General features: G+C 39.6%; 1 protein-coding gene across 1 annotated transcript in view; it reads right to left on the bottom strand.

Annotated features, from left to right (window-relative positions):
• Positions 1-330: 330 nt before the first annotated feature.
• The window catches only part of SNCA (synuclein alpha), a 67,873-nt gene continuing 40,917 nt past the window's right edge, over positions 331-27,286 (bottom strand). The window contains exons 5-6 of the mRNA XM_061993352.1: positions 1,825-1,914; positions 331-859 (exon numbers count right to left, since the gene is read on the bottom strand). Coding sequence (XP_061849336.1) covers positions 827-859; positions 1,825-1,914 — 123 coding nt within the window. The 3' untranslated portion in view covers positions 331-826. The remainder of the gene's footprint in view (positions 860-1,824; positions 1,915-27,286) is intronic.

The raw sequence follows: 27,286 nt of genomic DNA, 5'->3' as shown, positions 1-27,286 counted from the left end.
AGAGAAACTTTATTGGTACTACAAAAGGATCTATTTTGTCAACAATATACTCCAGCTGAGGGACTAGCCCTGCTACTCTCTCTCTTCACCCTGTTTTTCATACAGTCTGGGTTTCTGTTTGTCTGGCTTCGTTCCTCTGGTTTCTTCTCAGGAAATGATGCAGGCTGAATGCATTAATGTGCTTTTTGGAGAGGAAAGGTGCTATAAATCATCACTAATTTAGAAGCTGATTTTTAATGGATTACGTTTTATTTGCTTCAGTTGAACATCATTATTTACAGACACAAGTTAATAAAACACATCACAAAACAATAAAGTTTCAACAGCTAATATTTATAGGTGCATAGTTCATGCTCAATTACTTTTTTAATATGTATAATACATACACATATATATAAAGCTCTCACAATAAGTCATCTCTGCACAGAAAGAATAGTCATAGGAAACAAATAAAAACTGAATCATAAACAATATCAAATTACTGACAGCCTATCAACAGAACATGTACAGAGTTAGAAATAAGCAGTAGACACTTAGGTGTTTTTATTGGATATTTTCTTTTTTAACTTTGAAACTTGAAGCCACAATATCCACAGCACAACAATGACCCTGCCAATCAGCTTTCATTTCAGCAGGAGGGAAATGCTGAAACAAGGCAGATGCAGTCACAGATACTCCAATCATTGCTGATGGAAGACTTCAAAATACACCTTAAAAACTGTAAAAAAATTTTACGACTCGGCACATTGGAACTCAGCACTTGTACAGGATGGGACGTCTTTAGTAGTTAGTAGATTTCAGGAGATATAAAGGAAGGAAAGGGCTCTCATGCTTCAGGTTCATAGTCTTGATACTCTTCCTAATGAGGAGAGTAGAAATCAGCACTAATAGTATTTTAGATAAATACATCCTACTTTCACTGCTTGTTTTAGTTCTAGGGAACATGATGCCAAAATATTCATATAATCAGGATCTTTCAATTTGTTAGTTTACATTACAAGCTGTGGCATTTACAGGAGAATTAGGCTTTTCTCATGGTTAACAAACCATATAGCAGATGTTACCAGGATCTCACAGGGCCATCCAAGACAATTCTCTTGGAGAGGGAAGAGGACTACCTGGGCTGAACAGCACATCAGGTGTGTTATATACTTATTTGAGTCAGTAAACCATTTAAAAGTGTGTTACACTATGGATATGTGAGCAGGGACCATAATTTCAGTGATATTCAAGGTGTTTGTGATCAAGTGTGCCTCTAAGTCTTTGCCTTGATCATGTGCTAAATGTTCTACACCTCTCATTTTCAGCCAAATCTCTGCTACTGCAAAACTGCCACTCCAACTACCAATGCATTGTGCTCAACATTGTACCAATATTTTAGATAACAGGTTCATTAAAATAATTTACTCCCATAATTGCATTAACTTCAGAGTATAATAATGAATTATCATGTTTTACAAAGTATGACATTTTGATAAATGGCCAAGCTATTAAAACAATCTACGAAAACACAGTTTTTCTGATATTCCCTATCAAACATAAGAAAAAGATAGAAGTTTACTGTGGATTACTCATAGACCCAGGCACAAGCATTTCAAAACACACATATTTTCTCATTAAGCTTTCTTATTACCAAGAAAGCAATGGATTTTCTGATTGCCAGCACTAGACCTCTGAGAGATCTTGGCCAAAGAGATCACATCTCTGCTGTGGCCTGGCAGGTCACAGAATTCACCTACACCAAGCCAATATAGCTCAAGCGTGAAGCCCCCTCCTGCATCCTTCTCCTATGTGCATTCACAGCAAATACCATAAGAGATTTACCTCTGGAGGCATTTCATAGGCCTCATTCTCAGGATCCACAGGAACATCTGTATTATTCACCATTCCCTCCTGTAGGAAACCTTCTTCATTCTACATTCAAAACACAGAAAGAAGAGTGACAGACTGGAACTGCTTGCCTTGTCATTTATTCCAAAGCCTTTTTTTCTTTCCCATCAGCAGTTGACTTCTTGGCCTATCCTTTGGTTGCACAAAGTTGCCAGGGTTTGTGAAGACCTAGAGAACACCAGCTCCAAAAAGATCTTCTTCATGTTCCTCAGGGGCATCCATGGCAATGACTACTATCACCTTTCTGAATAGTCAAAGTGCTCATAACCTATTTCTCTCTTGCCATATTCAAAAGATACATAGATGTGGTGTTGAAGGATACAGTTTAGTTTAGTGATGGGCCTGGCAGTATGAGGTTAGTGGTTGGACTTGATGATCTTAAAGGTCTTTTCCAACCGCAATGGTTCTGTGATTCTGTGACAGGCCAAGAAGTCAATCTGAACAAAACAACAGTACCTCCACCAACTTGCTGAACATCTTTGGAAAATACTTTGATCCCACAGAAAATATATCGGTCAAGTCTTGAACCAAACCAGACCAAGTTTTTTGTTCCTGAAGAAACTGATCTGAGAAACAGTCCCACATGAAAAAAGGGGAACAATGTAACTCACACTATTGCATGTTGCTTTTTCCCTTGGGTTTTAGTACCTAACTGTATTGAGAAAAGGTTTTTCCCTTTGATAGGTCACACCTCTATATGCTTTCTTATGTCAACCAGCATGTTACTCTATTCAGTATATGATGAAAGGCACTACCTGATACCCAGTTTTGTACACTTTATTCTGGACATTGTTATCGACCATCCTAGAAGTGCTTCTGTTTTATATAGCAATTTTCATACAAGCCTCTTGGAATTAATGTGATTGCAATGGTGTAAGGAATAACTTGCTGAGTAAGATTACTTAAGTGTCACCCTAGAACTGTAGATAGTACTTACCATCTGAAATAAACCCAAAATATAAAGGAAAAAAAATCCATGCTCCAATTGGGCCAATTCCTGTAGTAGTTGTTACTACAGAAGTGCACACAGAAGAAACATGAGTTTTACCAGAACAAAAACTGCTATAAGAACTGTAGGAAAATTGATATTAAAAAAGGCAGAGCAGCTCAGTGGAACTATTGGAACCATGCTGATTTATACCAGTTGCCAGTCTAGACACAAATGCACTAAAAACCAATTACAGACACTCAGAAAGAAATTCACTTAAGAAAAAACCTGCAGGCTGGTAGTGTAGACAGAAATACAAAATTAAGTCACAAAGCAGACTAATGAGGTAATTCTTCAAAGTCTGCAATTTATAAGATGGTGATGCTAAATTAAATTTAGAATATAGATAAAATGAGGATAAGAGAAGCTAAACCTGAAACTCACCTCTGCAAGTTTAATACAAAATAGAAAATAATATGCAAAACAGGTGGCATGAAACCCTCTTTACCTTCACACAGTATTTATCAAGCCTCCACTGTTCACTATTTGCCATTTATCACTTCTCTCTGTGCTTTAATAAGGTGACTTTAGTCATAATACTCTGTTACTCACTTGCCACACCTCTCTCCATGCACAAATTGCGACTTTATCTGCCAGTTATAAACCCTGTTCTTCCTTGATTCTGTCACTTTTTCTGGCACTGATGCCTGTGCATGTACATACATTTTTAAACCTCAAAGTCCATGATGTACAGAATTTATTTCCATAATATGGATCCTTCTCTCTATCTGTACTTCAGACTTCAAAAGGTCCAGTATGAAGATACCTGGTCTCACTGCTTCAGTGGGGCCACACCCTTTAGAGATAAAGGATATCCTTTAGGGATAAAAAGCAGTCCATGTGGAGTTTATGCCTACTATTCTGCCAAGTTCCCTCCACGCATGTGCCTGCTATCAGTTAACACCCTGGACTGCTTTATGGCATAGATAACATGGAAAATTACAAAAGTCAAGTGACATAGATGAATAAGGTTGCTAATATCTTTATTTTGGCCCACGTCTTCCAGAAAAACTAATAATTTCAGGTATTCAACATAACAGGTAACTTTCCTTGTAACTGGGCCCAATTACAGTTCTGCCCCAACTTAGCAAAACACTTGAGCTCCTAAGATTATTTGATGTGCAATTACTATGATGTGCAATTACCTTGATGTGCAATTTGATTACCCTAGCTTCTAAACATGATTTTAGGAGTGTTTATGCTTATTTATTTTCATGAGAAGTAGCATCAATCCCTAATAGCTTTGGCTGAACTAGCTAAACAGTGCATGCAACACAAATCTGAAAGCTCTTACTGGGCAGTTGATCTAACATATCAGCTCTAAGGTCCTACACCTCCAGTCTACTGCTCTTCTCTTTAATCCAAAATACATTTTAATTTCTGCTTCCCTCTATTATTAAGCAATATCTTTGGCTAACAATCACTGTACCAGTAAAACTGCTCAAAATCAGTCTTGAGGTTGCATGAGGAAGAAAGCATGCAGCTTTATGTTATCTGTAACAGGAAAACAGATGGCAAATGAAACTACCAGGACCATTAGTAACGACTGATAAAAAGATGTGCCAGATGAAATTCAAAGAAGATCTTCAAAGCTCACACACTGTTTGTTAGGAACCTCTGGCACAGGTCTGGACTGTCCCTCAGTGTTACAGAGACACAATGCCCAAAAAAGGCTGAATTTATCATCTTCCCAAATTTCTTCAGCAAGTTCAAGATGGAGATTCCTCTACAGCTTCAAATAAAACAATCAGCAGCACTAGTAAAATACAACATCAATCACAACACCAATATTTTTTCAAACAAAAAAGGTCATAATCCATACCAAACCATCCAGGAAGATCTTTGCCTGGGAAAGGCTTATCACCTTTGTCCAGCTGCAAACACAAACATAGCCTTTCATGTTGATGTCACGCATCTTGTATCCTCAGATAGGAATGACATTACTCAAGGTCGCATTTGTTACATTTAAATGTATAGCACAGATGACCATATGATTTTTACTGGTGACACTCTCTGCTTCTGATATGCTGTCCCTCTGAAGTTAGAGTATCACAGAAGTAAAAAACCACCTCCAGTAACACAGAGACATCTAAGGTACATCTTATATCATTATTTCCTCCTTTAAAACAAAGAAATATAATTTTACTTTCTTATGATCAATAATTCCATATCCTAATTCAGTTACAGAAGAGGAAAAACACCCAAGAGACCAATTCTTGTCTTAGTATGAAAGACACACTTTGCTCCTGAAGCTGTCACCTCTATTTTTAAAGTATGTAGAAGGCCATTTACAGAGAGAAAAAATTTTATTAGAAGGTCTGAAAAGCTAAACAAACTGACTCCTCAGACACGAATTTAATCGGGGAGCATGAGCTCTTCTGCAGGAAAAACACTTTAAAAAGAGAAAATTACAACTCACACAATAATAAAAGTGTTAAAAGAAAGGTGAGATGTGGCTGTTTTCCTGTCCCCTGAGGATCTCCCTAAGAATAAGCAAACACCCTCCTAAATCTTGGCTTGTGGAATTGTCACTCTGGTTAAGACTCATATTTCTAAAACTCCAGAGAGTCTTGTACCCTCAGTCCCCATGTTATGGAAAGCAAGCTTTTGCAGCCAGCCAGAGCAGAGCACATCCCACTGCCCTTCCTAGGTACCAACAGCAGAGTCAGTTTTTACTATCAGCTCTCCTGCCTGCCTTGATAAAGCTTTGTGGCCATCAGACCTGCACAGCGCAAGACCTACATGCTATTGGGGTATCTTGCATGCCCACTCACATCCTCCCCGGGACTGAATGGCTGTGGTGTACATCCTCCTCCCTAAAGTGCTGTGCTCTCATTTTGTCGAGCAATTTATGTAATTTTATAAACAAAGAGGAGACATTGTAAAATCATTGTAAAATGGTACGTTTGCATGGCCCTAGGTGCCAATTTTGACTCAAGAAACAGATACAAAACAACCAGTATACAAGTGTCAAAACTAAGATATAAAGTAGAACTTATTTGCCGTAATGGCTCCAAAATGCTGACTCTTCATCCTTTACTATGGGAATCAATCCTGCTAAGCTGCGTATGTGACAGTGTCAAAGGACCCACTTTTGCAATAAAATAGTAATCAAACTACTTAAAAAGTCTTCTTGAAGACCTGGCCCTGTTTAAATTAGAGTATTTGCCAAAGCTTCAGGTCTATTCCTCCTACCAGGAAAACATCACCAACTGGGTTTCTCTTATTGCAGTGTTTTTGGTGAAAATCATATCCCATTCTTTCCCTTCACTCTTTCCCACCTCATAATGCTCTTGGTGGAAGAGGAGAGATTATTTAAGATCTCCCACACATTGGAAAAAGACAAAAGTGGTCTGCTTATGGTACCACACCTATGTCAGCACCAACTGATTTACAAGTCAACCTCAAGTCACAGACAGAAACAACTTCAAAAAGAAATGGAATTGTAATTTAGCAGCTGATTTAAGCATTCTAATTATCTGTCTCTCTGGCTAGTAATACTTTTTTTCTTTCATTATGAATGCTGAAGGAGTCTTACAGGCATGTATATACTCATGGTTACTAGAGACTAATTCCTTCCGGAGTGATGCCATATTCCAAGATAAATAAACCAGGCTACTGAAGTATCAGCTTTTAAAATGTGCATACTGGCATGATAAGATCATTCCACTAATCACGGATGACAGAAGGCACCTCGGGAGATTGTCTAATCCAACTTCCCAGTTCAGAGCATGGTGACCCTAGAGATGGTTGCTCAGAGTCATGCCTCGTTGGGTTTGACTGTTGTCATAGATGGAGCCTCCACATCTGTCTATCACTGGATAACCTTGTCTAGAGTTTGACTATTCTCTCAGTGAAAAGGCTTTTTCTCACATTTAAAGGAGTTTCCTGCATTTAAAATAGTACTAACTGCCTTCCACCATTTAACTGGGCAGTGCTGAAGAGTCTGGTTCAATCACCCTTACCACCACCCTTATCAGGCATTTATACACATTGATAACCTCCTCCCATAAACTTTCACATTCATATTGTTTCACACTTGCTGGTTTTCTGTCTGTTCTTGAGATATCCATGAAATTTCCCATAAAGATAGTGTGGGAGGTTTTTTACTCTAGCAGAAAGCTCTACTGTCCACAATCAATTATATACACAAATTAAGATGAGGCTTGGTTCAAACATCTAACAAATGAAAGTAACATGGGAATCATAGATTTGTTTTGTTTGGAAAAAGCCTTTAAGATCATCAAGTTCAACTGCCAAAGTCTACCATTAAAGTATGTCCCTAAGCACATCATCCACATGTCTTTTAAACACCTCCAGAGATGGTGACTCCTCTACTTCCCTGGGCAGCCTGTTCCAACGCTTGACAACCCTTTCATTAAAGATTTTTTTCCATGTATCCAATCTAAAACTCCCCTGATGCAATTCGGGGCTATTTCTTCCTGTCCTGTAGCTTGTTACTTGGGAAAAGAGACTGACATCCATCTCACTACAACCTCCTTTCAAGTAGTTGTAGAGAGTCATAAGGTCTCCCCTCATCTTCCTCCTCTCCAGGCTAAACAAATCCAGCTCCCTCAGCCACTCCCTGTAAGACTTGTGCTCCAGACTCTTCACCAGCTTACCAGACTGTTATTGAGTGTTTCATAATTATTGAGTACCTGTGAACCAAGATAAGAGGCACTATAGAAAAAGCAGTGGACTAGAACAGGGAAAAAGCTGTTTTACAAGACAATTTTGGTATGTCTCTTTTGCAAAGACCTTTAAAATCCCTTTCAAAAAACTCCTTGAGACCTCCAATGAAATATTCCATGCAAAGCATTTTTAATCTTGTCCTAGTTTGTTATATGTACATACCAGCTTGTACCTGGGGGACTTTGAAACAAAAATAAGAATGTAAAAATTAAAATTAAAAGAAGCACATCCAGTAGCATTACTGTCTTGTAGTATTGCCTTACACTGTACCTCTGAGCCCTGTGCACACCCAGGACAGATCTGTCAAAGAGATGGGATATGACGTTTGGTGAACAAGTCCAAATAGTGCTTTCCCAACCCAAAAAGAGACAGGACAATCCCATCAGGGAATCTGGCATTCCTCAAGCTTGTCAACTTGTCCAAGTAGCTCATCCAGAGAAGAAGCCATGCCCGTCTCCTGCCTGATAGCCATGGTCACGTACATCTTTGTGATCTGAGATTTAAATCTAGCTCAGTACTAGTGAATTGCTGAATTTGCTGCTGTTAAAGTCTGGATAATCGTACTACTAATTTGCCTTTACTGCTACACCACTATTTCGACATAAATTGTTTATCCCTAAAGCTGTTGGTGTCATGCCTGTTACCACATCCCAAACCTGTAATTTGGCAGGGCTGCCTTAAGCCTTTACAACTAGTAACTGAATATCCTATCCAGCCTGACTAAACCTATTTCATTTAGGTATTATGCACCCTGTAAGAACTTTCCTCAGGAACTGGTAAAGCTTAAAGACATTTTTTGGAATTCCTTTTGTATACTTTTTTTTTCACATGTATTTTGAGCATAAAGCCCAACTTATCTGACAGGACAATAACCCTTGAATAAAACAGCAAATTCCCAACAACATGCAAAACAAAGATATGCTAAAATGGTCTCCATTTACTTTCCTAGTCCTAAGGTATCAAATACGTGGGGCTGACTGATTATAACTGAGTTATCAGGCCCCATTAGGATGCTGTAAAACTCCTCCTCACACATGGCAATACTGCCTTCAAGCTTCATCTGTGAACAATAAAGCATTAGCAGCAGTCTAGTGGGTTCTATTCCAGAGATGCAGACACAGGGCATATTTATTAGCTAGAAAGAAATTAACTGTTTTAATCATCCCTAAGCAAAACACGTAAGTGAAGGAAACGATGAGAAAGCATTATGTGTGAAGGAAGCTAGCTATTCCAGTGCAAAACTCATTTACAGTACCAATAATGAAATCGGCCTGACATCCTCCTTCTCCTTAAATGGAGAATGGAAGTAAAGACGAGACATTTAATTAAACAAATGAATATCAGTACAATAGCACAATTCCAATGAAAATCTAACATAGTGCCTGCAAGTGCTATGGGATGCATTATGATTCAGCTTTATGCCCTTTAGTTGGAAATGACAAAAGTGAAAAGGATAAAGACTCAGGTGTATGGAGAGAGGAACGAACATGAAGATGAAGTATCTGTAGTTACAGGTCCCACTTGGTGTCTATAAATGGCTGGAAATATTTGCTGTTGACAGCAATTTATGAGCTGTTGTAAATTCCTAGAAAACCAAATCTCAATACAACGTAAGTTCTTCCTTCAAAATTCTCCATTTAGTATTACTTATAAAGATAAGACTCAGCTCAGTTCAGAGTACGATGGGAACATTTATGTGAGCAATCAACTTTTCTCAAACTTGGATGCATTTTTCACACTAATCAGCTGGTAAGGTACCTAATTAGAGCTGCTGATGTATTGCTATTTGCTGATAAAGAGATGCAGATTATGTGGAGAACCCATCAGCAGGTCATACAAGTTCTAAAGTGATGGACACATGCCTTAATTACAGGTGGCTTTAAATAACAGGTCACCTAGAGGCTGAGTCAATGTGCCATTAGTAATGAATGTAAATGCACCCAGAACACAAAGCCCTTTCAGCTTCATGCTTTTCAGCTTCCCAAATCTATCATGACATTTCAAATATCACAGGTAGAGGAAAAAAAAAGCAGCTAGAGCTTACCATTTTGAGAGACTGAAGTAATTTCTAATTGCAAATAGTGGGAATGATACATGCCAACTAAGATCACATCAAGGAAATAAAGTCACAGATGTGCCTCACTTGATATTCTCTTGAACCAGGTAGAGAAGCATAGCTCAATTGAAATATTTTAGAGTAATTCCTCTGCTCAAACACTATCCACTATCAACACTGTGTTTTATGTTCTGAAAACTGAAGTTTCAGAGTGCAGTTTTGCACTCTGAGTCCAGTAATACCACTATTTATAATAAGGATTTTGAAGTAGGACCAAGGACTGCATTAACTGTACACTCAGTCTTATGCAATAAGAGGAAACAATAAACAGTCTATTTTAAAATTTATTATTCTTACTGCATAATTCAAAGATACCTTGACAAAACTGAATAAGTGACTGAAATAAATAAGATGCAACTCAATGGGAAAAAGCACTATAATGCTGCCCTTGGCCACTCACCAAATCAAAGAGGAAGGGGCAAATGGTACACATAAAAAAATCACAAAGTTGAAAAATACCATAAGCCAGCAATGTCTTGTTACTGCAAAAATAGCAAGCCATTCTCTCATATATTAACAAGACCTGTGAGGTAATCTGCTTGGTCTAATCCAACCCAAGAGTGCTTTCTGCTGAACACAGAATTTGATCTACACAACACACTTCGCTGGGGATGTTGGGAGATTCCAAGGGAGAAAAGTAGGAAGGATCACATCACTTGAGTTCTGTCTTCATTAAATAAAACTAGAACATAATGATAGATGATCTTGACTGGTCATGTTAACTAAAACAACAGTACACATCAGCTTTGCAGACAGCATAGAAATGAGCAACCTTGTTCATTTGTCTCCATTAAGTTGGTAAAGATGATTTTAAACAGCATAGTCCCAGTCAAAGCAGAAAAGTTATTTTACCATACCTTGTTTAAAACCATTTGAATATCATAATCATGTTTCAACAGTACATGAATTTTTAGTGCTGATAAATCCCAGACTCCATGAGTATATATTTTCTTTCCTCAGAGATAAAACTAAAGTTCCCTCTAAAAGAATTCCTCCCTCACACAAACAGTTCATTCAATGCTGTATTAATTAAATAAGCATTCTCTAAACCATAGTTACTTGTAGTCTCAGAAAAAGCCTCCTATACAGAGCTGCAAGACCAGCCACCCTCTAGCATCATGAATAGCATGAGTTCCCACTCTGTTATAGCCCCAGACACTGCACACATTTCAGTCTGTACTGCATCTTCTGTGGGTGTATTCACAAAGCAATGAGGTCACTTCACTCATTTTCAAAGAAGTTTTTAAAGAGAGAAAGAGAGAAATAGATCTCTACCAGTAGTAGAGAGAGGGTAAGGTTTTTTCCCTTTCACTTTTCTCTATAGCGTGAGTGGATAAGCTAATGCACTAAGCATTGACTCATTTGCTTTTACTCTTCAGCACAGAGAGGTACCAGCAGCATGGGCTCCTTTAAAGGCTGTAATTGATTGACAGGAGGCACTGTTAGTGAAGTGGTTACCTTTCAGTTATTATCAGCAAGCATCTCTTGAAATTGTTGCTTCAATTCCAACCTGTTACAGCACTTTAACTAGTTGGGGAATTTTAAAATATGTTTCTTCTAAGGAAGAAGCCAGCACTTGCTCTGAAAAACACCTGCAACAGTTATTTGAACTGTAATGTTTTCAGGAGTATTTCCTACAATTGTGATCTATTCAGCAGCAGATCAAACACTATAAAAAACTAGAGAGTCAGCCTGCATTTAAAAATTTCCATTCCTGAAGTATCCCTCTTCATCTAGAAGCAAGTATACAGCTATTCAGAGCTTTCATTTACATTGGGAAAGATTACTTCACAGTCCTGTGGCATAAAACACAAACATCACAAACATCTCTCAGCTTATTCTTCTCCTATAGAAGAAGAAACAATTCTTTTTAACTAATTGGAAAAAATTCTTTCATAAAATGTACTCAGTAAGATGCAGAAGGTGAGGAGATTCTTGAAGGACTGATATCTAACTTTCGCATACTTGAGTATCTGTACTTTCTTTCACTCCTTCCCTGGTGCTGCTATTGCCATCTTTGCTTTTCATTTCCAGCTTGAATGAAAGAAAGCTTCAGGCTGAAGTCTACTATCTTCTACACTGTACAAGAGTGGAGTTCAATGCAAAACAGCCTTTCCCAGGCCAAATTCTGCTCTTATCTACGTCAATATAGGCTTAAGTGTAATTCTCTACCTTGCCAAGCCATTTTTATACTCACACCGCTGAGAGCAGCCCATCTTTATGATCCTCTTTTTGGACATTTGATGCTGTTCCAAAAGGGATACATATCATAAAAATTTTCACTTCTTCATTGTCATGGTTATGTGAGGAGCTGCTTTTGCATGGTAACAGGGGGAGGGGGCTGAAGTGCAGACCCAGTACAGTGTTCTGAGACTTTCCCCCGACAATGGGGTTTGGATCCGCCTCTGGCCCGGCTGGGCCAATCTGGTGCCTCTGCCATCACTATTTAGGGAGATAAAGACACCTGGATCAGGGCTCTGAGCCTGGAAAGAAGGGAAGAGTGGTGGGAAGGTGGTCTTAAAGGGCTGGTTGTGCTCTTCATCATTGTACCCCTCTGTGTTGTTTTCTATTTGTTATATTTTGGGGTTTTATGATTATGTTTTGGTTGGTGGTGGATTAAACGATTTTCTATTTTCTTCCCCAAGCCAAGTAGCCTGGTCTGTTTTGTCCTGGACTAGAATCAGCAGTTAAGCTCTCTCTGTCCTTAGGAGTTCTGAAGTCTGTGGTACTTAAGTCTAATTGTGGTCATTTGTCCCTGGATGGGTCTAAACCACAGCATTCACACATAGAAAATTGTAAAAGTTTGGATGGCCTTGATGAGTCACCTAAGTCACATCTCTGCTTTGGGCTGGTTCAGCTTTCCCTAAATCATTCCCAAAAGATGTCTGGTAGAAGCTACCTTAAAAACCTCAGATGACTGAAATTCCACAGCAACCCCAGGTAATCATAGAATCACAGAATGGTAGGGGTTGGAAGCGGCCTCTAAAGATCCAGCCCCCCTGCTCAAGCACGTCTATCTAGATCAGGTTGCTCAGGAACGTGTCCAGGTAGATTTTGAAAACTTCCAGAGAAGAAGACTCTACAACCTCCTTGAGCAGCCTGTGCCAGTGCTCTGTCACACTTACAGTAAAAAAGTGGAATTTCTTTGTGTTTCAGCTTCTTTCCATTACCCCTTGTCCTATCACTGGAAAGTACAGAAAAAAGTGTTGCCCCATCCTCTTGACATATACTTTCCAAACACTTGTAAGTATTAATGAGATCTCCCCTCAGTTTCCTCTTCTCCAGGCTAAACAGCCCCAGTTCCCTCAGCCTTTCTTCATTAGAAAGACGTTCGAGTCCCCTGATGATCTTGGTGGCCCTGTGCTGGACTCTCTCCAGCACTTCCCTGTCCCTCTTGAGCTGAGGAGCCCAGAACTGGACACAGTACTCCAGATGAGGCCTCACCAGGGCAGAGTAGACGGGAAGCAGAACCTACCTCAACCTGCTGGTCACACTATTCTTGGTGCATCCCAAGATGCCATGAAGATGTTGAACAAGACTGGCCCCAGAACCGATCCCTGTGGAACTCCACTGGCCACAGGCCTCCAACTCAACTCCGTGCAATTGATTATCACCCTCTGGGCTCTGTCATTCAGCCAGCTCTCAATCCACCTCATCGTCCACTTATCCAAGCCACACTGCCTGAGCTTTCTGATGAGGATGTTATGGGAGACAGCGTCAAAATCCTTGCTGAAGTCAAGGTAGATGTCATCCACTGCTCTCCTCTCATCTAGCCAGCCAGTTATACTCTCATAGAAGGCTATTAGGTTGGTCAGATCGGATTTCCCATTGGTGAATCCATTTTGAGTTTCCCTGATAACCATTTGTTCCTTCATATATTTTGAGATGGCATCCAGATGAGCTGTTCCATCACCTTTCCAGGGATGCTGCACTTAGCTACTGTTACCATTAGTATCTTTCTTGGCATTTAACCTCAATCTCCCTCACTATCATGTAGCACCAGTATTTCTAGTCCTATTGCCAGTGGACACAATTCCCTTTCTCTCTGTAGCAAGGGTTTGATTCTGGAAAAACTGTTATCCTGACTCATTTCAGGTTTTTCTGGACTAACCCAGCTCATTCTGTCCATAAAATACTGTTAGGAAAAACCTGTTGAGCATCCAGTAACCTGTATCTCTGGTGCTCATTTATGTGCAGCACACAACGCAAGCCTTGCAAGAGTCAGGATGTGGCTGCTTGGTGTTCGGAGTAGAGTCAGGTGGGGCAGAAACACCAGTCATCAGACGGATAGAGGAAAAGCAGAGCAAGCTCCAGAAGTGTCTAACATCCAAAACCTACCTGAACCAGTGTAGGCTGATGATGTCCTCAGCAACAGATGGATCTTGAAAGAGGAATTGTTACTGCACTGTTTTCAGCAGAAAGAGCCTTCTATTAATAAACTCTGTCAAACCACTTGAAATTAAAATGCAGAGCTGCTTTTATAGGATCAAAGAAGAATAGAATGTTAGTTGGGAGATTTATTAGAGTGATACTTTCCCTCTGGTCCTTTCTTATTATTAATCACAGTATCAACCCAAATTTGACCTGCTAAGCAGTGTTCTGACCTCTGCTCCCAGGAATTCATTGAAGTCACAGCAAAGCAATCACTGTAAACTGCTACAATTTACTAGAGGCAGTTGGTTCCACAGCCACAAGGAGCATAATGAAAGGACAATATCCTTTTCTCCACATCTGTTTTTGTGACTTGAGAGTGAGGGCTCTAATCATACTCCAGCCAGTATCCCATTAACATTTAAGCATACAAGAGGAAAAAAGGATGCATACACACCATAGATGTAGCACACAAAAATGAAATAGTTGGGGCAAACCATTCATACTGTTCACTGCACCCAGAACTGCAAATAAAATCAAAGTTATGTCAGGAAGTTTAGAGGGATATGCTACTTAGCAATTGTACTCATTACATCCTCTACTTTGTGGATAAACAGAAAAAACCAAACCAAACCACTTTTCTTCAAATTCATGGCATAATAGTCAGTCACATGTGATTTACAGAAGTTCAGATAAAGTTGTAGAAGAATAATTTCATGCATGTCATGTCAATGGAAATTACTATCAAAACTTACTCTATAGATACATAGGCACTCAGTTAACTGGGAAGGAAACAAGAGAACATATATTGCCAATCAATTACAATTACTACATTTCTTTATCCTACAAGCCACATTCACAGTTCCTGTAATGAACATTGGTATTCTGCCCATAGCACCTTCAGCATTTAGGTTCTCACTATGATGTAACTCCTTCATATTTTCAGTACTGAGAATGATGCAAAAAGACTGGTAGGACGAGTCCATGCTTCAGAAAAATAGATGCATATGTGATTTGGCTCCCTGTAGTTTGAAAACGTCACAAAAGCCTATCTGCTACCAGCCATAAAGATGTTTCTCTACACATACTGTTTGGTGAAAATTTAGATAAGAACATAAGCCAGATCTTGAGAATCACTCATGCAGATCTGAACACAAACAACTCACTTGCATGATTGCCACAGTCAGATGCCAAAATGTTTGCAAAAGCTCAAGCGATCCCAGTTAGACACACAGCTGGTGACTTCATGTTCAAGTGCCATTTTAGATAGGAGCCATACTAGAAAATATGTAGAATGCAAGGCTAAAATTAAGTGTAGTTTGTGCCATGAAGAAATAAACTAAATGAAATTCAGCAGCATGCTGTAATCATGGTTCCCAAATCATTTTATTTCAGTTATCTCATTATAAGTATTTGTGCATTCCCATTACAGAAGTATTACAATGGCTTCTACTAAAGTATGATTATTTTGCAGCGATTTAGCATAAAGCTATTTGATATGTTTACTATTTCATAATCCTCATTGTTCAACAAGCACATGCAATGACAAACCATACTACCGAAAATAGCAGTGATTTCAGTTATACATGTGTATCAATTATTTAAGAGCAGGCAACAAACCAACTAGTTCTTATTCTTTGATTTAGTTTCCCATCTGCCAAGAATTTTCCAAGAAAGGCAGTTGTGTTAGAAATTGCAACAGCAACAACTCTAACACTATTAATCTCTTTTCTATACTTGTAACACAGAACATACATATATAAAGCATGGACGCTTAGTAGGCTACATTTACCTAGATAGATGCTGCTTCTGCCAGGATGTGCCTCAGAACCATCTAACATCCTCAAAAGCTTTTTACTGAATCATCGCTAGTACCACAAGTATTTAGAAGCATTTTTTTTTCTGAACAGATTCTTGCAGAAAAGGCGTTCAACACATTCTTTGCAACGGTGACAACAAATGTATACTGTTTGTAAGCAATCTGATAAGAGAAGCTTAAAATAACATTACTAATGAATTACTAATTATAACTACAATAACTACAATAATAATTGCTAATTACTACTATTACTAATGATTTACTTAAATTATTTTTACACACTTAAATACATATAAGTTCTCATTCAGCAAAAGATTTTCAAGCATACACTTAAGCAAGTAACTGGTTCCATGGGAGTCAAAGCTTTTACAGAAGTTTAATACTAAAATAGCACTCTTATGAATCAAGAAATAACTTGAGAAATCCAAAGTGTTTGAAGAGCTGAAGAACAATCTACTTAGTATGATAAAGCATGCTATCTTTGAAACCTGATGCAAACTATTTTTATCCAGTGAGATAGACAGGATTAGCACTTATCCATGTGTAATTTCCCAAATTAAAGCAGTGACAAGTGAGCTCTTCTGTTGTAACCTCAGTGCAATAGCAGCATAAAGATTCACATAAAGAGATGGTATTCAAGCAATGTGTGTTCCTAATACAAGTTCCAATAACGCTGGAGAAACCAAGACTTAAGAAAGCCAAAGCGAACTCTGTAGGCAGTATTTCCCCAGTGACTATTCACTGCAGGAACAGAACCCCTTTAGCACTGAAGTTATTTTTGTATACTGTTGCTGATTACCTTGTGCAAGATAAAACTGTTCCAGTGCTTTGCATTGTGTGGGTGATGCTCCCATTTCCCAACTGAGTTAGGCCCAACGTTTATAGCAGGGGTGGAGTACTCTAAATTGGCTGATATCAGTACAATGACTCAGCCATCACTGCACAAGTGGGAGGATTTCAAGCATTTGACATTGCTTCTCATATTCTTGCTGTCAGAAATGCAAATGTTAGAGAAGTTAAACTTTTTTTATCTTGTAGTTTTAAAACCCTAAAAGGGATATTTGATCTCAGTGATGTTCACTGATAGGACAAGAAGCAATGGGTACAAGCTGGAGCACAAGAGGTTCCAGAGAAACACAAGGAAAAATTTCTTCACTGTGAGGGTGATGGAGCACTGGAATGGGTTGCCCAGATGGGTTGTGGAGTCTCCTCTGCAGACATTTAAAACCCACCTGGATGAGTTGCTACTCTAGGTAAACCTGCTCTGGCAGGGGGTTGGACTACATGATCTTTTGATGTCCCTTCCAGTCTTTAAGATTTCGTGATTCTGTGATCATTCAGCAGTCTAGTAAATATGTAGCAGTCACAAAGAAAGGGTATTTTTCCTTGCATGTCTAACTGGTTTCAAATCTAGTACTAATTCCTCCAGAAAAATAATTCCTCAAATTAAAAAACTATCTGTCTCCTAAACTTCAATGATAAAAGGAGACAGAATTAATATAAACAAACAGAAGACGGGGTTGTGAACCCTGCGACCTCCACAATCTGTATTCACAGAAAATACATTTATCTTGGAGGCTTCTACGAAATACATTTTAATTACTGTGTCTCCTTTCAAAGCTAAGTGCCTTGTGAAGAGTGACTGGAGACATTCTCAACTCATTGAATGTAGGATTAACATTACCCTCTTCAAAGCTGTAGGATACCAGTCCTACAGGCACCAATACCCTAAAGCACTTGAATGTGTTAATCCCACTAAAGTGCATATGATGGTAATATTAATAACATACTATGAGGATATGTGTCTCTTTAACCAATGAGCTGAAATTAAACACCTGGGAGCACTGAGATGGAACCAGCCGTGATACTCAGGCTCGCCTACAGAGATGGCTTTTCCACCTTTCCACACAAACTCTCTCCCGTGCTTGTTAGCTGTGTCTGTTATATTAATGACTCATCTACATCGTAAAACACCAGTTCAGACTTTTCATTAATCACCTTAAGCATGCTGGCTTCTGCAGTCTGCTCAGTCTCTGCTCTATGAATAATTCAGGCTTCAGTATTAAAAACAAAGGGAAGGAGGTTGTGTGTCAGGCCTTGCAATTCAGCAATAAAATGTAACTTCATGGAAAACATCTTATGGTCACAATTCAACCCCCTTCCTCCTTTTTTTTCATTCCAGTTTTTGGTATCTCCTGGATATTTGTTACTAGCCAAAATATTGCCTTCAAAAAGTTAAAGTGCATGGGTGACCAGGTGGCCACCGCTGGTGCAATCCCAGTGATATGTTTGTACAGAGAATTTGTCCTATACCACAACCCAATCTACCTTTCCTGTAGAAATAGCACTGACGAGCTTGTTCAAAACTATCAAAACCTAGAGTAAATAATGAATGCACTGTACTGCAAACTGATTTATTCTTCAGGGTAAGAAAAAGTCTCCCATCCTCAAAATAGTCTGCAAAAGGCACAATATGTTTCAGGAAAATGAGAAGGCCACTGAGAAAAGCTGCAAGTTATGGGGAGACAAGCTGACTTTTTATTAACTATTACCACTACCTCCAAATTCCCAGTCACCAGTGGATTCGATTCATAGCTCATTTATTACATATCTCTAAATTTCAGTTAACAGTTTGCTAATGATTTCTATAATAACTTAATGTGATTCCATTTGACAAATTACCTTTTTTATGAATGCTAACTCCAAAGTAGCTTGGCCTCATACTCTAGATTAAAACAAGTTTCACACAAACAAACACCATGGCAAAGTGCACAGTTAGCAGAAAACTAACAACATGGACCTGATGCAAATTTATCATAGAATCACAGAATGATAGGGGTTGGAAGGGACCTCTAGAGATCATCTAGTCCAACCCCCCTGCAGAAGCAGGTTCACCTAGATCAGGTCACATAGGAACATGTCCAGGTGGGTCTTGAAGACCTCCAAGGGAGGAGGCTCCACACCCTCCCTGGGCAGCCTGTGCCAGGGCTCCCTCACCTGAACAGTAAAATAGTTTTTTCTTCTGTTTAAATGGAACTTCTTGTGTTCCAGCTTCATCCCATTACCCTTTGTCCTGTGGCTAACTACAACAGAAAAAAGGGATGCCCCAACCTCCTTACACCCACCATTTAGATATTTGTAAATATAATAAGATCTCCCCTCAGTCTTCTCTTCTCCAGATTAAACAGCCCTAGGTCCTGCAGCCTTTCCTCTATGAAAGATGTTCCAATCCCCTGATCATCTTGGTGGCCCTGAGCTGGACTCTCTCCAGAAGTTCCCTGTCTCTCTTGAGCTGGGGAGCCCAGAACTGGACACAGGACTCCAGATGAGGCCTCACCAGGACACAGTAGAGGGGGAGAAGAATCTCCCTGGACCTGCTGGCCACATTCTTCTTGATGTATCCCAAGATGTCATTGGCCTTCTTGGCCATGAGGTCACATTGCTGGATCATGGTTAGTTTATTATCAACCAGTACTCCCAAATCTCTCTCTGCAGAGCTGCTCTCCAGGGAGTCAATCCCCAGCCTGTACTGGTGCATGGGGTTGTTCCTTCCCAGGTGCAGGACTCTGCATTTGTCCTTGTTGAACCTCATGAGGTTCCTCTCTGCCCAACTCTCCAGCCAGTCGAGATCATAGAAGTTAAACTTATCATAGAATGGTAGGGGTTGGAAGGGACCTTCAGAGATCATCTAGTCCAACCCCTAGATCCCACTGAATGGCAGCACAGCCTTCTGGGGAATCAGCCAGTCCTCCCAGTTTGGAGTCATCAGCGAACTTGCTGAGGGTACACTCTGTCCTCTCATCCAGATTGGTGATGAAGATGTTGAACAAGACTGAGCCCAGAACCGATCCCTGTGGAGCTCCACTGGCCACAGGCCTCCAACTTGATTCTGTGCCATTGATCACCACTCTCTGGGCTCTGTCATTCAGCCAGCTCTCAATCCACCTCACTGTCCACTCATCCAAGCCACATTGCTTGAGCTTTCTGATCAGGATGTTATGGGAGACAGTGTCAAAAGCCTTGCTGAAGTCAAGATATGTCCACCCACTAGTTAGCCTATCAGTTTGTTCTGTGATAAAACTTAAAAAATGCTGTCAATCACACAGACAAGCCAAGATGTTTTATCATAGAGACTAACAGAATGACTGTCTCTTCCAACTTCTTACACTGCTAAGTGTACCATTTGATATAGAGATTAGAACTCAGACACAGTAGCAGAAGAAATTCGATAGATATGTAAATGATGTGTCAATGTTGTACCAGTCTTCTACACGCCATTTTCTCGAAATATGTATTTTCAAGGTATACAGAACTCTCGATTTGGCAGGTGTATATCAGGGCAGTTGCTCTGACTTTAGATCCCATGATCAATTACTTATCTACCATAATAGATCACTCAGCTGTCAATTTTACCGCACATCACTGCAACTCTAAAAGCAAAACACAATAAGGATACAAATCTCGGAGAGGCCTTTAAACAGTTCTAACCAGACACTCAGATACAAGATTTGGTTAACTGGAATATAAAACTGACACGATTTCAGAGGAAGACTGATCAGTCATACAGTCCCACTGTCACTGGAATTCTCTCACACATTAAAGAGCTGAGATAATCCTGATAAGGCAAACCAACCAACGGCACTGCAGGTAATTTTGGTAAAGACTTGTTTTCTAATGATCTCACTTCTTGTTCTGAAGGACAGAGGCTACTCCACAGCAGTTGATGGAGGCTTAGTTGTACACAACACAAAATTAAATTTATTAGCTAGTTTATACACTGAATGTATCGATGGAAAATGACACAAAACCCCAGGAGAACTATTAACATAAAAAACAAAGTTCCCATTATTGAATATGCAGACAGAAATCCATTTAAAAAATAAGTAAATATTTTCTTAATGTTACAAAGCTGATGAAAGTGATCCTAGGAGAGGAAACACGCTCATTTTGTTCCTCTGTGAGAGCTCAGACTGCAGCTGTTCACTTCCTGTGCTTTACTCTGTGAAAAATATTAAACACATGGAAATCTAGTCTTGTCCCTCTCAGTAATCACAGCTGAAACAGTTATTTAGATATCAGGTTTTGAGTTTGTGTGGCCTAGTAACAGTTCCTTATTTTTATCTTCCTATATCTTGTCCATCATAACTGATTTTCATTGAGACAGTTTTACATTGTTGTATTGTATTTGATATTGTTTTAAATCTGGTGAGAAATTTCCACCTCCAGATTCTAAAAACGAGCTTTTAAAGTGCTAATGCTTGTCTAAGAAGTTTAAATGCAGCAGAAAAGAGAATACTATAGTGAAATACATTTGTTTGGGAGGGATCCAGGTTTTATAACAGCAAATCAGGAAAAAACAGGTGTCATCAAGCATCTGGTCTAAAGCATCTGGTCATTTCCTTCATACAGCCAAGGCAGAATGTTTGGAGCTTTATCTGAAACCTTTACAGTACCAATTAATTTGATAACTGCATTGTCACTCTACAATGAGCAACTAGCAATGTTTAATTTCAGGAACATGTCCCTATGGTGTGACAGGCAAGAAAAATGGAAATAAATTCCCTTATGAATATATTAAATAATAACAATATGTTTTTAAAAATAAACAAAGTAACCCAGACATCAACTGAGGAAGCTTGTTTGTATCTTTTGGGGCTCTAATTCCCACAGAGCTAATTAACTTCAGCTCAAGTGGTCTGCTTCAGCAAAGTCAAAGGCATGGATATTCACATATGGCTCTCTCCACAAAGGAAATGGAAAGCTTCTTCCCTGACTGTGGCTGCCAAATTGAACTCACAAAAGCCTATAACACCATTAAGACTGGATGTACCAGACTAAGTGGGTAATTCCCTAGCACTTGTGTCTTGGAAACACCACTCTTCCTCTCACAGAACAAGTGTTCATTCCTTTTCTTACCTGCCTCAATAAAAGCCTTTCTGTCACTGACGTAGCTGAGCACATAAATACTACTTTTATATGTGCTACATATGAGTGATACATTTTGCTGTTGGACAGTGGCCTGAGATCTGAGCTCAGTGCAGCAAAGGACAGCCCATAGATAACAGCACTCCCAGCCTGGCTGAGCTCAGGTCTCAGGCAGCTTTACTTTTCTTCCTGAGATACATTTTGTTCACCTTTCTCGTTATTTTTTTTCTTCCCACTTTTGGATCACAAACCGCAACCCAGCAGCTATGTGTTGCTCAAAGTCACACTTCCTCTGGCAGATAGCCTTTCAGCGAGGACATCACTATCCTCATCTCACTGTGCTTTTCACCTTGGGTAAAAGCAGTCCACCAAGGCCAGTCAGCACTCACCTGTTGCAATCTGCCGTTACACAGGAAGATGTCCTGGACCAAGGGGTCAGACCTTTGGAAGTGGTGAAGATCCTCTCCTCCACATCCCCAGAAGACCGCCGACCCAGCACAAAGCACTGTGGTCACTGTTGGACAGCTGTCAATGCAACTCCTCCAACATGCTGTTTTGGTAGTTGAAGATCACCAAAATGCAGTACTGACCAGACCTACAATATCACTCAATACTCCAGACCTGGCAACGTCAATGCTGATGCTCCACTGCTTTGATTCTACATTTAACTGACCTTGAGACTTGAAATCTCAGTAAACTATCCAGTATGTGTTCTAAGTGTCCCAGTATAGGGAGAGTACTTCCCAAAATACTAAAGGAGTTTTCCATTTCAAATAAATCAACTTTTTATCTCCTCCACAATACACTTCTTTGTCATGGCAATTTGACATTGCTCAGTAGTCCATTTTTAACCAGCTGCAAATTCTACATGATGGTTCAGCAAAGTAATTAGCTCTAGCTGATGAGCTTGCCAAAATGATGAGTGAACTCACTCTGCAGAACTCTCAGACTGGGTTTTCACTAAAAAGTTTTGCTGGATCTGTCATACACCTCAGATTCATGAAAACAGTTTGTCTTTACTGATAGATCTATATCAGCACCAACTCTCATAGTGCAGTTCTTCCAACCAGTATATCATATTCAAAACCTTCCTTAAATAATTTAACTCTGCATTTGCCACACTGGGGTTAGTATAGATCTGCCAACACTTTTCTGACAACGCTTCTTACCTTCTTGCCGATTGATAGGCTGCATAGTTGTTTTCTCTCAGTGCCACATGATTGTCAAGAAAGAGTCTAAGACTTTTGAAGTCTGTAAAGTTCACAAACAAAAACTGCCCTTTGATGCTTCCTCTTTACAAACTGCACAGCAGGAACTGGCTCACAGTTACTCCCCTGGACAACCTGTCTGTTTCCCAGGCTGTTTCTTGAGGTTCACTTGAAGTGTGGACTGATGAGCTTTGCACTGCTACAAAGTAAAATAATCCCAGGGGCTTGCCATAGTTTTGAAGTCAAGGGCATGCCTTGCTTACCCACAATTTCTATTTTCTTTGGGAAATTTTGGAGGGAAAAAGTGAAAATAAACCACTTATTGCTGATCTACTCTGCCCTGGTGAGGCCTTGTCTGGAGTCTTGTGTCCAGTTCTGGGCTCCTCAGCTCAAGAGGGACAGAGAACTTCTGGAGAGAGTCCAGCACCAAGATGATCAGGGGACTGGAATGTCTTTCATATGAGGAAAGGCTGCAGGAACTGGGGCTGTTTAGTCTGGAGAAGAGGAGACTAAGGGGAGATCTTATTAACGTTTACAAATATCTAAAGGGTGGGTGTCAGGAGGTTGGGACATCCCTTTTTTCTATAGTAGATAGTAACAGGACAAGGGGTAATGGGATGAGGCTGGAACACAAAAAGTTCCACTTAAAGATAAGAAAAAACTATTTCACTGTGAGGGTGAGGGAGCCCTGGCACAGGCTGCCCAGAGGGGTTGTGGAGTCTCCTTCCTTGCAGGTCTTCAAGACCCGCCTGGACTTGTTCCTATGTAACCTGATCTAGGAGAACCTGCTTCTGCAGGGGGGCTGGACTAGATGATCTCTAAAGGTCCCTTCCAACCCCTATCGTTCTATGATTCTATGATACAAAGCAGTGCCTTCCAAGTACAAACATATGTTCATATGTATGCAGAGACATTTTAGGTACCACACAGTGACATTGCCAAATGACCATAACACAGCTTGTGCTTTGAAAGAATTATGATTATTCTCACTTTTTTTGGTGTGAGAAGGAAAAGGCTAAAATTCAGATAATGTTCTTCAAAGGGCCACATTAGAGATACCAAGAGAGACAAAGCACTCAGAAAATCATGAAACACCACCTGTTTTCATTTTTCTTCTAACATCTATCAGCATTGCCAGTTTTGCCAACATTTGTCATCCTCCTCATGATATTGGGTGTTTTTCTCATGCTCACAGCTTCCATAATCAGAATTACACAATGACATTGAATTAAAAATAAATTTTTAAAAAATTCCAATCTATGTGAATACTGAGAAAAGTAGTGCAAGTCAGAGGCTCAGAAAATAGAGTTAATACATAGACATATTTAGACTGGTAACATTTATTATGAAATTAAGTATACTTCAGGGACTATTTTTCTAAGTAGCTCAGCTTCCACAGGGGTACCAAAGGGATAACAAGACTTAAGATCCAGACTGGCATACTGAATCTTTCAAAAATCTTGTTTTAACTGTGACTGTACAATATTTGAAAGATCCTGTTGTGAGTCCCATTTTTACATTGACATTGCTCTTGATAGAGAAATCAATTGAAGTCTCTGCCTTTGGAAGCCAGGCAAAGCTCAAATACTGAACTGCACATGGATCACAAGTCTCATTCCCTCCTCATCCAAGCACAGCCTCTATTAGCGTCTAGGATAAAAGTGTGAAAGCTGTGCCTCTCCTGCCAACTTTGGACTATCAGGATTACATGCTACTCAGCTGCTTCACGTGGTTTTTATTTTTGTATAAAGTGAGGAAGATTTTTGCTATTCTGAAACAGAGAAAGTGTGTCATGGCCCCTGCCTGCTGTCATCAGCTCACAAGTGTCACAGGCACTGGAGAGGTACCAGCATACCCTTGGATGGCAGGCGGAGAAGGGCAGAGCAAGCAGTACTGGTTACAGGTGCTTTTCAGCTCACTCAGGACAGTTGAGCTGTAACATGAGTGACTTTTAGGCATAGCAGGTGTCTTGGAAATATACACAGTTTCTGCTCTTTCCCCATTGCATCCCTGGCATAGGTGCCAACCAAACCTTCAGCCCCAGACTGGGCCTTTAATAAGATTCAAAGTTTTGGATTCTGCTTGTTTGGTTTAAACTGGAAAGTAGGGGCTGCACTATGTAAAACAACTCCACTCACACTAAATTACAGCCTATATCTTTGCAGAATGCTTCATGACCAATATCTGACTCATGTAAGGCCTGTATCACCAACAATATCCATCACAAGAGGCTGATCCCCATGCCTGTTGGTTAGCACAAGCACTAGGATTTCCACAGAGAAGTTTAACAATACTCAACAACTCAACTTATTTTAACAACAGCACCCTGATGTTCTAATCCTCCTTAGGATTTTTGCACACACATGCTTGAGTCCAACTAGCAACACAAAAGAACAAGCCCAAGCACACATACAGTCCTTTACAAGAACAAAGTCCTGCTGGTTTTTTTGATACAATTTTCTGGGAGGCAATTTTCGGAGTTGCATATCTTCTGCCTTCTATCTTTTCCAATATGAAATAGTTAAGTTATTAATTTCATTACAACTGCTACAGGGTCTTTTCCCCCCCTAACTGAGCCTGGAGAAAACCAAGATTTCAGAACATTTGAATATTTCTTATAGAGTCATTTCCCTGTCTCCTTTGCTGCCGAGACTCCAACCTCAATAAAACAAAGCCATTCCACCCACACACTTTAAACCACGGAGCTCATTAACTACTTAATGAATTTTGTGTTTTCCTGCTGCACAGCTGCAAGCCTCAACCTATTTGCCAAGTAACAACTGTTTTTTCTGTTGTCATTTTTATTACCCAGATTTGTGCACAGAGGTTTCCTGGGTGCCATGTGGATTGAACCACGTTTCTATCACAGCAAGAAACGAAGAAATTGTTAGAACAGCAGTATTAAAATTAATATTAGCACATTTATTTGATATGTCAAGTAAAACAGCACCAAAACTAGGAGTTTCTAATGTTACACTAGGTTAAGAAAATATAGGCAAAATGTGTAAAATATACAGGAAATGGAAAATTTGAAACGTTACCAGATATACTGTGTTTTGCAATATAGTTTAAGTGCACAATGAAGCAGAATTGTCTAAACATTAGACAATTATATCATTATAGTTTATCCACTAGAAGTAATTCTGCAAGAGTAGACAAGAATTTGCAAGTGGGCTGTAAAGGAATCTTTTGGGTGAATCATCAGAGGGTAGTTGGATATTCAAAATGAGAGAGCTTTTAGAAACCCATTTCTCAAATATCCTATTTAGTTAGTCCTTTCTGATAATCAAGCCAGATTTTTATTTCTGCATCTGTCAATGCAGATCACCCAAAATAAATAATGTAAATTATGTTTACTTTTTAACCATTAATTTTAAGAAGGAAATGAAAGAGGGGAGACAATCTGCTGGGATGACCTCTGGTTGCTACTGCTGGTAGAGCCGTTAGTGGGAGAGTACATACACAAATCCATCTTTTTAAGTGGTTACAAATCTGATCAAATGACCACCCGGGCAGCATTCAATAACAGCTACTAACAGTGGTCACCAACGCATGTTCAGAAGGTCTGAACTAATTAGTAAGCTCCCACACTGTAATATTGTTCTAAGAAGGAAACAAATATCTATTACATTGGCACTTTTCCAAGCTTATATTCTACCTGTGCTTGATATTAAGCAAAAAGTTCAGATCCAATGTCAGTGGCTTTATATCCAAAAGCTTGTCCAGTTTTGAATTGAGCTTTGTGGTTGCAAGTTTTTCAGAACTAGAGCTGTAATTTATTTCTTAGGGTTATACTCTTGGATGCTTAGAAATGACAATAAAAAGCAAAGTATGAGGCTGTCAGCCTTATCACATCTTATCTATACCACGAGGGCTCCTCCAGCATAATCAAAATTCTTAACTTGCACGGCCACAAAAAGTACAGGTAAAAGCAGTTAGGAAACAGCAGTCATACTGGAAAGTATCTTCATTTCAGGAAACAGTTCTACAGCAACTGCAGAGTCAGTGGTAGCATCTTTCTCCACATTCCCAAGCCTTCAATTACCCTGTGGTGAACTATGAGGAAATTTCATCCTTGGTTCTAGGAGTGAGAGGAGAAGTGGGTGGAGAGTGAGGAGGAGCAGAGGAAGTGTTTTTTTAAGAGTAAGCATGTAAGCAGAGTCTGAGTCCTCAAATGACTAGCAAATAGCTACAGAAAAATTGCAAGAAAAAAACAAGAATGAGTGACTGCCACAGGCAAAAAGCTATGATCCTATCTCTTTGTAGTAAATTTTCCT

The sequence above is a fragment of the Colius striatus genome, chromosome 3 (genome assembly GCF_028858725.1).
Source record: "Colius striatus isolate bColStr4 chromosome 3, bColStr4.1.hap1, whole genome shotgun sequence".
Lineage (NCBI taxonomy): Eukaryota > Metazoa > Chordata > Aves > Coliiformes > Coliidae > Colius > Colius striatus.
This window is presented reverse-complemented; position numbering and strand designations above follow the sequence as displayed.